The 11,018-nt window shown below is 60.4% G+C and overlaps 2 protein-coding genes across 4 annotated transcripts; one reads left to right on the forward strand and one right to left on the reverse strand.

The window, feature by feature from the left end:
* Positions 1–11: 11 nt before the first annotated feature.
* On the reverse strand, positions 12–6,875 carry IDH3G (isocitrate dehydrogenase (NAD(+)) 3 non-catalytic subunit gamma). Of its 2 annotated transcripts, XM_004598845.3 has the most exons (13): positions 6,644–6,875; positions 3,499–3,540; positions 3,287–3,298; positions 2,954–3,051; positions 2,567–2,679; positions 1,788–1,848; positions 1,512–1,644; positions 1,234–1,367; positions 937–1,039; positions 710–856; positions 385–479; positions 235–295; positions 12–125 (listed from the first exon to the last, which is right to left on the reverse strand). In XM_004598845.3, the coding sequence occupies exons 1-13, from the start codon at positions 6,722–6,724 to the stop codon at positions 24–26; spliced, it is 1,182 nt and encodes a 393-aa protein (XP_004598902.2). In that variant the 5' UTR covers positions 6,725–6,875; the 3' UTR covers positions 12–23. The 2 variants fall into 2 exon arrangements, with proteins under 2 accessions (XP_004598902.2, XP_036354094.2); XM_036498201.2 differs by lacking the exon at positions 3,287–3,298.
* Positions 6,876–6,947: 72 nt separating this feature from the next.
* On the forward strand, positions 6,948–9,325 carry SSR4 (signal sequence receptor subunit 4). Of its 2 annotated transcripts, none has more exons than XM_004598846.3 (6): positions 6,948–7,153; positions 8,067–8,185; positions 8,534–8,608; positions 8,760–8,849; positions 9,041–9,106; positions 9,197–9,325. In XM_004598846.3, the coding sequence occupies exons 1-6, from the start codon at positions 7,087–7,089 to the stop codon at positions 9,299–9,301; spliced, it is 522 nt and encodes a 173-aa protein (XP_004598903.1). In that variant the 5' UTR covers positions 6,948–7,086; the 3' UTR covers positions 9,302–9,325. The 2 variants fall into 2 exon arrangements, with proteins under 2 accessions (XP_004598903.1, XP_004598904.1); XM_004598847.3 differs by having other exon boundaries at positions 8,070–8,185.
* Positions 9,326–11,018: the final 1,693 nt, after the last annotated feature.

Consider the following 11,018-nt stretch of genomic DNA (forward strand, 5'->3'; position numbering starts at 1 on the left):
GTGCATGCTGGCGCCGCTGCCGTCTAGGCCTCCACAGCCCGGCCGTTGGTGATGCGGATGTTGCGGATGATGTCCTGAATGGCTTCCGACGTGGTGCCCTGGCCCCCAATGTCTGGGGTGTGCATCTGGAGGAGACAGACAGGTAGTGAGGCGGAGAAGCCCCACCCCCCGCCACCCAGGCTACAGAATGGAGTGCTGGGGGAGGAGTCAGGGCAGGGGCAGGAGGAGCCTCACGTTTTCATTGTCCATGGATGCTAAGACAGCCTTGCGGATGGAGGCAGCGTAGGAGTGGAGCCTGGCGAGGCAGAGGTACAGCCTTTAGCCCTCAGAGCCCAGAGGGCTGCTGCGCCCCACGGCCTCAGGCAGGTATCAGAAACCACTTACTTCAGGTGGTCCAGCATCATGCAGCTGGCCAGCAGCGTAGCTGTGGGGTTGGCAATGTTCTTATTAGCGATACTCTTGCCCGTGTTCCTGGTAGCCTGGAAAGGGGAAGCAGAGGAGGCTGGGTGGAAAACACAGCACACAGGGCAGGGGACCCACTCACACACTGCGGCCAAACAGGTGCATCCTCAGACACCAGAGGTAGGTGGGCAGGTGCCAGGGCCTGGGGAAAGAACTAACCCCAGCGAAGCAGGCCTTGCTGAATGGGGTGCGGGGGTGGAGGGAGGGCCCAGGGGGGCTGGTGACTGACAGCCGCCAGTATGCTCACCGTCTCGAACACTGCGTACACATGGCCGTAATTGGCCCCAGCCACAAGGCCTGGCCCCCCAACCAGCCCTGCACACACGTTGTTGACGATGTTGCCGTAGAGATTGGGCATCACCATGACGTCGAACTGCTGGGGCCGGGACACCAGCTGCAGAGCAAGGAAGCAGCTCAAGGGCAGACTCAGGAACACAGGGGCGGGGCCGAGCTGCGGCGGGGCAGGCCTCCCACCTGCATCGTGGTGTTGTCCACTATCATGCTCTCGAAAGTGATCTGAGGGTAGCCAGCCGCCACCTCGCGGCAGCACTGCAGGAAAAGCCCATCACCCAGTTTCCTGGCAGGGGGTGGGAACACAGGACACGGGCTTGGCTGGCTGCAATGACCAGCCACGGGAGCAGGGGGCACACCTCCCGACCTATCGCTCCTGTCCCACCGCCCCTGAGGGCACAGCCCTAGGTGTGCTCGCTTGGTGGCTGGTCAGGGCCACGGAGCCCCAAGACCCAAAGACTACAGAGTAGGGATACATACATGATGTTGGCCTTGTGTACAGCTGTCACTTTCTTGCGCCCACTGTCCTGGGCCAGCTTGAAGGCATATTCAGCAATACGGAGAGACTTGGCCTTGGTGATGATCTTCAGGCTCTCCACCACTCCTGCCACGCTCTGAGAAGGGAACAGGGAAGGGGCAGAGGTGAGGAACCAGAGACTTGTGTCCTGTCAAGCAAGCAAACATACTGGGGACACAGCGGCAGGCAGCAGGCTCCGGGTGCCCCTGGCAGGCCCGTGCCCGCCCATGACCGTGCCCACCTCATGCTCCAGGCTGCTGTACTCGCCCTCCGTGTTCTCCCGCACGATGAGGATGTCTATGTCCTTGTGCCGAGTCACCACTCCCGGCAGGCTCTTACAGTGGATGACATTGGCATAGAGGTCCAGGCTGGTGCTGGGGGGGCGGGGGTGCAGGTATGGAACAGGGTGGGCTAGGCTTTCTGGCAGCTCCTGTGATGCACCTGCAGCTGCCCCCGCCACCATCACCCCCTTCTCTGGGGAAGAGTCCACCCCGAGCATCCGAGCGAGCATCTTTACCGAAGTATGTTGTTTCGGGATTTGTGGGAGGGTGGCAGGTTATGGTTGGTTTCAATGTTGCCTATAGAACAAAGACAAGACACACAGGCTCAAATGAAGGCTGCTGAGTTCCAGGGAGCCTCACAGAAAGCACTCCATAAATCCTTACAGAAGGAATGGACGAACAAGAACCTAAGGGCTGGCAGCTGGCTGGAAGCTCTGCCACTCCCCTGCCCACAGCCTGCCTTGAACAGGCTGCCCAGCCAGCTGGATGTCAGCAAGGTGACCTTGACTGCCAGGCCCAAACTCAAGGAGCTACCCAAGGCTCAGGTCAGGAGCAGCCACAGTATCTAGAGGAAGGGAAGGATCGGGGCTGCAGCTGCTGGCAGGTGGAGAGAGTGTGCCACCTGGAGAAGCCTTTCTCAATAGCCTGCCAGGGCTCCTACCGGGTTCGATTGGGTCCACACAGGGCTGGGGGGCCAAATGCCTGCTGGAAACCACCAAAGGCCTGCACCAAAGCAAGGTGCGCTCAGGAGGCATAAGCCAGCGAGCTTATGAAGAAGGACCTAGAGTCAAGGCTAATCCCAGCCGAGGGTGCTTCGGGAGGGCTGGAGGCGTGATGACATCTCATGCAGTCATGTGCGCAGGCTAGTGGAAACACACACACACACACACACACACACACACACACACCACTAACCACTAACCCTAACCCCACCATGACCACCACTCCAGCTGCAGTTGGCAAAGCCTGGAAACCTGAGAGGAGGAGCTGGGCCCCGGCCTCGCCCCCAGTGCACCTTTCAAGGCCACGCGGTTCCGACGGATGGCCATGATGGCGTTGCGGATGTCCTCCTCGTCGGCGTTGGAGCTCACATGCACTTCCTCAAAGTCCACCGGCACACACGCATGCCTGGGGCAGAGCTGGCTCAGGACTACGGCTTGAGGCCATCAGGCACAGATGCCTGGACCCTGCTGTCACCCACTCTGACCCGGCTCCACTGGTGCAACTGATGGGGGCATGCTGGACCTCCAGGATGCACACTGCTGCCAGTGCCAGTGCCCAGCCAGGCCCATGGGGTAGGCCCACTCCCACCCATCCAGTGGGTTTGGGGCTCACTGCCCATCCCAGCACAGGGTTCTTAGTACTCCCCCTGCCCACCCCTGTCGAGGAAAAAGCCCTGTACCTGAACACAGATTTGACGTGCAACATGAGCTCAGGCCCGATTCCGTCCCCCGGGATCATGGTCACTGTGTGGCGCCCACCATATTTCGCCGACGGAGGCTACAAGGAGGCCCAGGGCAAAGGTGAGATTTGGGGAGTCTGACAGAGTCCCCACTTCAGCACCCAGGTCCTCGAGCCAGCTCCCTGCTGCCCACCAGGGAGGACTTAGAAGGCTGGCCATTTGTGAGTTGCCAGCTGGGGATATCCCAGCCTGGTGAGGGCTGCTCCCTTGGGGATCCCTGCCTGGTCACCAGGACTCCCAACCCCAATTTCACAGGCAGAGGAGAATACTCACAATTGCTTGTTGCTAGAGGGGAACAGAAAGAAAGAAGACTCAGATCAGCCAAGGCTGGAGCAAGAAGGCTGAGCCCACGGGACGGAGCCCGTTTTCCCTAGGGCTGTGTCTCGTGCAGTTCACGCAAGGGCAAGGGCAAGGGCAAGGGCTGGGAGGAGCAGCAGCAGTACAGGCCCCCACACAGCGTGCACATGTCCACAGGCAGTACTTACTGAGGAGATGCTCCTCCAGGTGGCCTCATGCGTGCTTAGAACCTGGTAAAGAAAACCCCAATGCCAGGGTTTGAGGACAGCTTGAAGAGTCAAGTTGGCAAGGGTTGGCCAACCTCTTGGAAGCGGAGGAGGGACTTGCCCCAGCGCCCTGACAGGTCGCCAGCTCTGCAGCGAATGGTGGCACACACAGACTCCAGACACACAGCCCTCTGCCCCTGACCCTCTCAGGGCCAACCTTCGGGCGCTCTTTGCTTCTTTTCTTGCTTCTGACTCTTTTTTCAGGTCCAATACTACTGCTCAGCAGGGTGTGTGACAAGGGAAGACTGGCAGAGAAGAACTCAGCGCCACAGGAAAATCAACTCTACAGACAAGATGCTCGGGTGCTTTTCTCACGTTCCCTAAGTACAAGCAGAGCCAGAAGGCGCTCCGAGGCGCTAAGGTAGCCCCAGCCTCCCTGAGCCAGCGGTTCCTGCACTACTGCCACAGACACCACCTTGACAGAGGCTATCTCAAAGGCCAAGATGGATGACGAGCATCCTTAACTTGACTGGGATGGCCATGCACGGGCGGGCATGCTAACAGCATGTTCAATGCCAGCCTCAGTGCAACAGTACCTTGGGCACAGAGGCCAAATGCTTCCAACTAAGCCAGTGTCAGAGAGACCTGTGTCAAGTCCCAGTGAGAGAGTTCACCTCTGCCCACTGTACCCCACGTAGGAACACAACCAAGGACATGCCAGTCATGCATGCCAGTTGGGCACAGCCATGCTCTCCTTGTGGAAGCCCATGAGGCTCAGGCAGGCTGGCCACTCCCTGCCTGGGCAGTCACGGGAGTCTGACCTGCACATGTGCCATCTGGGAAGGGCTGAGCACCAAGAACAGAGCTTCAAGTCCTCTGCAGGGACCTGGGTGTGCAGCAGCAGGAGCCACAGCCACAGCCACAGCAGACTCAAGACTTGGCAGTTTTCTCCACTTATGTCAATCTTTCTACACTTAATGCCTCAATTTTAGATGGTCCTTCCTCCAGGAAGCCTTTCTTAGTGCCCTAAAGTTACTGCAAACCTGGGTTCCCCAAATCCTACCTACTTCCTTCCCCCATCAGCAATGGCCCTCCCCACAGGTCACCATTCCCATGATCTCTCCCCAAGCCTTAGGATCCTGAGAGCAGAGGTCATCTCAGCCTCAGTGCAGTGCCTGGCCCAAAGCTGGGAGGCAAGGAGCAAGTGCAGAATGTTCCCAGCACATCAGAAAAGGAGCAAAGATGGGCCCGGCGGTGCGGCCTAGCAACTAAAGTCCTCGCCTTGAAAGCCCCGGGATCCCATATGGGCGCCGGTTCTAATCCCGGCAGCTCCACTTCCCATCCAGCTCCCTGCTTGTGGCCTGGGAAAGCAGTGGAGGACGGCCCAATGCTTTGGGACCCTGCACCCGCGTGGGAGACCCGGAAGAGGTTCCAGGTTCCCGGCATCAGATCGGCGCAGCACCGGCTGTTGCGGCTCACTTGGGGAGTGAATCATCGGATGGAAGATCTTCCTCTCTGTCTCTCCTCCTCTCTCTCTATATCTGACTTTGTAATTAAAAAAAAAAAAAAAGAAAGAAAAGAAAAGGAGCAAAGGGAGGGAGGCTGGTATGATGACTCAACTGGCTGGTCCTTTGCCTGCTAGCAGCCATGCAAGTGCTTGTTGGTGTCCCACTTCTGCACTTCCCATCCAGCTCCCTGCTTGTGACCTGGGGAAGCAGCGATGGACAGAACAAAACCGTGGACCCCTGCACCTGTGTGGGACACCCGGAGGAGGCTCCTGGCTCCTGAATCAGCTCAGCTGTGGATGTTGTAGCCACTTAGAGAGTAAGCTAGTGGACAGAAGATCGTTCTGTGTCTCCTTCTCTTGGTAGATCTGACTTTCTAAGAAAAAGTTAAAAAATGCTTAAAAAGAGAGAGGAGAAAATGAATAAGGGGCCAGTAGCATGGCACAGCAAGTTTAACCCCAACACTGTGTCAGATTGCCAGTTCCAGCCTCAGCTACTGTGCTTCATACGCAGCCTCCTGCCAATGTGCCTGGCCACACAGCAGCACGTGGCCCACGTGCTGGGCTCCCTGCCCCCATGTGGGAGACCAGCAGGGAGTCCTGGCTCCCAGCCTCATCCCTTCAACTGTTGTGGCCTTATATCTGCCTCCCTGTTGGTTACTCTGCATTTCAAATAAACAAAGTTTTTTACCAAACTGAGGCTTCTCCCCACTGATCCGACAACCACCTGAGCACTGTGCCTCAAGAAAGCTGCAGAGGCAGGGAGGGAGGGAGGAAGACCCGAGGCCAGCAGAGAGAAAGGCCTTCTCCTGGCAGAACTCAGCCCTTTAAAACGGGGGCGGGGCCAAGAGCCGTCCGAGCTGTTGAAGGTCAGAGCTGCAGGGTCCTTGGGAACTTGAAGTTCCTACCCCCCGCCCCCCCGAACGCGGCGCAAAGTGGACCCAGAAAGAGAAGGGGAGGGGTCACGGGCCAGGGATCACCGCTGCCAGTTGCCACAAGCAGTGGTGGCTCGCCGCTACAGACCTCTGGTCTGGTCGAGAGAGAAGAACGCAGTGTGGACAACCGCGAACCCAAAGGAGAAGTGAGACAGCCCAACTCCACCGCCGCCAGCCCCAGAAACCCTAGCTGTGTGCCATTCCAGCGCTGTCTGCTTAGACGTTACTGACAAAGAGCGACTGTCCTCCGCCGGCACAGGTGGCAAAGCATACCGGAGGCAAAGCCTGAGTAGGAACTGAGTCCCGCCACGGGATCCCCAGGGCAGGCCGCAACTCAAGAGAAGGCCCGAGAGCACTCTCGCCAAAGCCCCAGGGAAGCGCCGCAGCCCACCGCACAAATTCGTGGGGGTCACGGACCACAGCCAACTTCGGCCAGTCCCCAGACGCACGATTACGCGTACACTCCAAACACCTCCCGCCCCCTCACTCCCACACACGGAGACAGCACAGGCGGCCAATCAACCGCGGCCCACAGAGCTCTCCCCGCCCCGTAGCGGGGCCCGCATCCAATCGAACACCGGGCTACTCTAGGAGCCTCTATACCCAGCCCGAGCCCAAGGGCATGCGAAGCCCCAGTGGCGGACTTTGAAGCTGTCCCGCGAGCTGCAACGTCCGCCCTGCTCCTCACCTCCCGAGGACGGCTGAGGGAAATCGGCTTGAACACCGCCTTTGCAGCGGCGCCTGCGGCCGTCACCAACTTGAGCGCCATGATGGAAAGTCAGAGCCGCGGCAGGTTCCAACGATTAAGCCGGCGCTATCGCGAGACTTCGGCAGCTAGCGGCCGGTCTGCACTGCGCACGCGCGCGGCCTCACCGCTTTCCCACAGCCCCTTTCGCGTGGTAGAGCGGTTGCCGCCGGCGCTGGCGCCATCTTAGGAGGGGGCGCGACCCGCTGGGCTGCTGGCTCGGGGAGGGGACACGTCAGTACCGCCGACAACGTCACGGAACCCAGCCCTACCCACCCGCGCACCATTGGCTCCCGTGGCCGCTGACGCGTCGCGCTTCCTCGTCTGGCCCGCGTGTTCGGGAACGCTCGTTCTCCGCCCCGCCCCCCGTCGACTAAGAAGAGGCCATGGCGGCGATGGCATCTCTCGGCGCCCTGGCGCTCCTCCTGCTGTCCGGCCTGTCCTGCTGCTCAGGTAGCGGCCTAGCCGGAGCGAATTGCCGGTGAACCTCTGACCCGCCGCTGGTGGTGCTGGGGGGAGGGAGGGTACGGGCGAAGCGAGGGGCTGGCCCTTCCCGGGGTCCACCGTTAGGGAGCGGGCCTTGCCCCGACAGGCAGATCACCTCGGGGCACCGTGACCCAAGTGCTGCAAACACGTTTGCCCGGCAGCCTGGCTGCTTGTCCTAACGCTTCAAAGCTTCCGCTGGGGAGCCGAGGTGCCCAGGTCCAGGAGGGAAGGTAACACAAGTCCCTGCCACCTGCTGGCCTCGGAGGGCACGGAGGTCGGCCAGGAGCCGCCCGGGCCACTGCGGAGCGGACCACAGAGCTGCAGTGCGGGGGTGAGGAAGGTAAGAGGTTTCCACAGGCCAGTAGGCGCCTGCGGCAAAAGACCTGGGCTTTCCAGAAGGCCCCGTCGTGTCCACACCCGGGGTCTCGCCGACTTAGCGCCAAGAGACAGGCTTGAGGACATCCTGGAGTCCCCTGTTGGAGCAGCCGGCACCAGCTCTTGCACCTGCGTCCGCAGCCTTCAGCATTTTCCTGCCCTGAAGCCAGGGGCTCCATGGGAAGAGGCCCAGTTAAACGACAGCACACCCCTGTACTGCCAGGCCCGACACTGTGGCCGGCCTGTTTCCAGTGTGCCCTACCTGGGTGGCAGCTTCATTTCCTCTGAGTCCCCAGGTGGCCTCGGCAAGGGCTGTTGAATGGCCTGAGATGAGGAGTCCCGTACCCCCCACCACACACACACACACACACTCACTCCCAAGCTCATTGTGGCACGAGAAGCAGCCTGCAGAGGCGGGCCCGGGCAAGTGTGGGAGGCAGGGCCAAGGCTGGCCCCTGGGCCCGGGCTGCAGCACGGTCAAGTACCCCTTGCCTCCTCCCTGCAGCAGAGGCCTGCGTGGAGCCGCAGATCACCCCCTCCTATTACACCACCTCCGACGCCGTCATTGCCACGGAGACCGTCTTCATCGTGGAGATCTCCCTCGCGTGCAAGAACAGGGTCCAGGTGGGGCAGTGCACAGGAGAGGGGGCAGGGCCATGGGCACCTCCTGCTCAGCTTTGGGGCTGTGGGGGGGGGGCCCAAAGTGGCCTCCAGGCTCTTGTTCCCTTTGGCTGCTGCTCACCAGAAGGCATGCCTGTGTGTTTCTGGCCTTAGGCCCTGACTTGCATGCCTTGATTGGTAACGCTGGCCACAGCACATTCCTTGCAGTGTGGTCCCCAGGGCACATAGAGGGACACGGATGATCCCAGTGCCTGTTGCTCTCCCAACATGGCTCATTTGGGGTAGACTTACCCGTGTCATGCCTGTGCCCTCAAGAGGAGACGGTGACAGTCCCATTGTCCTGTCACCTAGAACATGGCTCTCTACGCTGATGTCAGTGGGAAGCAGTTCCCCGTCACCCGCGGCCAGGACGTGGGGCGTTACCAGGTAAGGGAGACCGCTCTGCGGTTGCTGGGCGATGCCGCTAGACCACTGGAAGCCTGGGGTGGTGCCCCTGGACAACATCAGCAGTGAGGACTTGGGGGACAGATGCTCAGAACAGAGCTCCCCTCACAGGTGCACCGTGCCCCCCCCCCAGGTGTCCTGGAGCCTGGATCACAAGAGTGCTCACGCGGGTACCTACGAAGTCAGATTCTTTGATGAGGAGTCCTACAGCCTCCTGAGAAAGGTGATGAATGCCCAGGGCCTCTGCCCTATGCCTGCCCACCCCCCCGCCACTGTCTCCTGTGTGTTGGGCCCTCGCTGCCACCCAGCAAGGCCACAGCACCTTCCCATGCTCCTGCACACCCATGCCCACTCCCCACCCCTGTGCCTCCCTCTCCTAACCTGGGCACCCTGACCCCAACCTGTCCTTTCCAGGCTCAGAGAAACAACGAAGACGTGTCTGTCATCTCGCCTCTGTTCACAGTCCATGTGGACCACAGGGTGAGTGGGCAGCTGAGGCAGGCTGGCCAGGGCCGGCTGCTGCGTCGGGCTGCCCAGTCTGAACTGGCTTTTGATGTCCTGTCCTTGCAGGGCACTTGGAACGGGCCCTGGGTCTCCACTGAGGTGCTGGCTGCGGGCATCGGCCTTGTGCTCTACTACCTGGCCTTCAGCGCCAAGACCCACATCCAGGCGTGAAGGCAGCGGTGTCCTTGAGCAATAAACTCAGTGCTCCTAGTTTGTGTTGCTGCGCTTGTCCCCCTCTGGGAGATGGGGGTGGCCTCGATCCTGATCTCCCCTCCCACATTCCCTGTGGTTGGCCCCCAGGACGCTGTCCTTCCCACCACACCCTCCCTACGCCGGTGCTGGCCTCATCTGCACAGGTGGCACGAGCCACACTGTTGCTTCCATGCCCTGCTGGTTCATGGTAGCTCCGTGCTCCTCCTCTGGGTGCGGTCTGGCACGGATTGTTCAGGAACCGCCACCTGGCTCTCCCCGTTTCCACAGCCTGCAGGGCACAATGGCAGGGGTAAAGGCCCTGGGTCTACATCTCCAGTAAGCCCTTTCAAACTAACTTCTCAAGCTGGTTTGCTCAGCTAGGCCATAACCATGCCTTACTAAGGAGGCACTGGGCCCAGCAGCCATGCCCAGGTACCCAGTGAGAAAGACAGGAAGGCTGTGCACCCACTGGAAGGATTGGTGCTTCAGTGCCGGAGGCCTCTTCCCCGGTTCCCCAGGCAAAGCCCCATCTTTGCCAACTTAGGGTTAGTGGAGCAGGGGTCGGGCCAGTGAGAGGAGTCCTTATATAGTGCGGTGGGCACGGTGGAGTGGGTCAGGTGGCAAGTGCCCGCAATGCCATGTTGCTTATTCTGGCCGCACTGAGAAGGGGGGATGGGGCTCCTATGCTCTTTGTCCTACTTCTTGGGAGGAGGAGTGTGTACCTCCAGCTCACTCCAGGAGGGCTCCCAGGAGACAGCTGGCCTTAACCTGGGGTCTGGATACTACCTGCCTCTGGGGTGCCCCTTGCTTGCCAGCAGCAGGACTGGACAACATCTGGGTGTTGAGCGGCTGCTCTGTTTCCTCATTCTCGCCTGTCTCACTCTGGTTCCCCCTCCAGCTCTCGCCATGGGAATTGTCTTACTGCCTGGACTGGCGCCCTGGCCGCCCTATACCTGGGATTTGCCCGGCTTGCTTGCTAGCAGCGCCTTAGGCACAGTGTTGTTCCAGTGCTCTGTGATAAAGGTGGGGTGGGACCCATTCCCCTCATGGAGGCAGATCTCTGCCATCCCCCATGTGGACACTGCCCAAAAGCTGGGCCACACCCTGAAATGACAAATGACACTGGTACTACTCCTGCCCCCACCCCAAACTCGCATCTCCATCCCTCCCCCCAAATGCTGAGAATGAAGAGGCAGGGAGGCCGTGGCTCGTGGAGTAAAAAAGCAGCTTGGTTTATTCTGCAGCTACAGGAGAGGCAGGGCTCTCTGCCTCCAGTCTGGGAGCCTGGGGGGGTTCCCTTCGTAGCTGGCCCTGTAGCCTGGACTCTTGTCCGAGGCTCACGCAGCCTCGGAACAGCTGAGCACCCTGTTCTCACTCCACATGCTGCTAGGCACACAGCCCCGGGCTTGGTGCTCCCAAGACTGAGCACTGCACCTGCCCCCAGAGTGGAGGCCACCATTCCTTACCCATCCTCCCACATTCCCTCCCCTCCCTCCCCTCCCACCCTCAGCCCTCCCTCTCTTCCTCCCCCCACCTCCTTCCCAGCCAACACCTTTACTGGGCAGCCTGAGGGAGCTGCCAGCCCCCAGGGTGGGCCCACACAACAGGGGGGGAACTTAAAACAAGCACTGAAAGGGAGAAATACAAATTGGGGTTGCCTTTGTCCACAAATCGCTGCGGCTTCCAGCAGGGGGCG

Source organism: Ochotona princeps, chromosome X, assembly GCF_030435755.1.
Source record: "Ochotona princeps isolate mOchPri1 chromosome X, mOchPri1.hap1, whole genome shotgun sequence".
In the NCBI taxonomy this organism is placed as follows: Eukaryota; Metazoa; Chordata; class Mammalia; order Lagomorpha; family Ochotonidae; genus Ochotona; species Ochotona princeps.

Excerpts from the sequence above, each read along its gene's own strand:
- IDH3G (XM_004598845.3), bottom strand. The coding sequence starts at position 6,724 with ATGGCGCTCAAGTTGGTGACGGCCGCAGGCGCCGCTGCAAAGGCGGTG. Across the intron at positions 857-936 it reads TGGACAACACCACGATGCAG|CTGGTGTCCCGGCCCCAGCA; the intron begins GTGGGAGGCCTG and ends CTTGCTCTGCAG. Across the intron at positions 480-709 it reads TGTACGCAGTGTTCGAGACG|GCTACCAGGAACACGGGCAA; the intron begins GTGAGCATACTG and ends TCCCCTTTCCAG.
- SSR4 (XM_004598846.3), top strand. The coding sequence starts at position 7,087 with ATGGCGGCGATGGCATCTCTCGGCGCCCTGGCGCTCCTCCTGCTGTCC. Across the intron at positions 8,850-9,040 it reads CCTACAGCCTCCTGAGAAAG|GCTCAGAGAAACAACGAAGA; the intron begins GTGATGAATGCC and ends TGTCCTTTCCAG. Across the intron at positions 9,107-9,196 it reads CAGTCCATGTGGACCACAGG|GGCACTTGGAACGGGCCCTG; the intron begins GTGAGTGGGCAG and ends CTGTCCTTGCAG.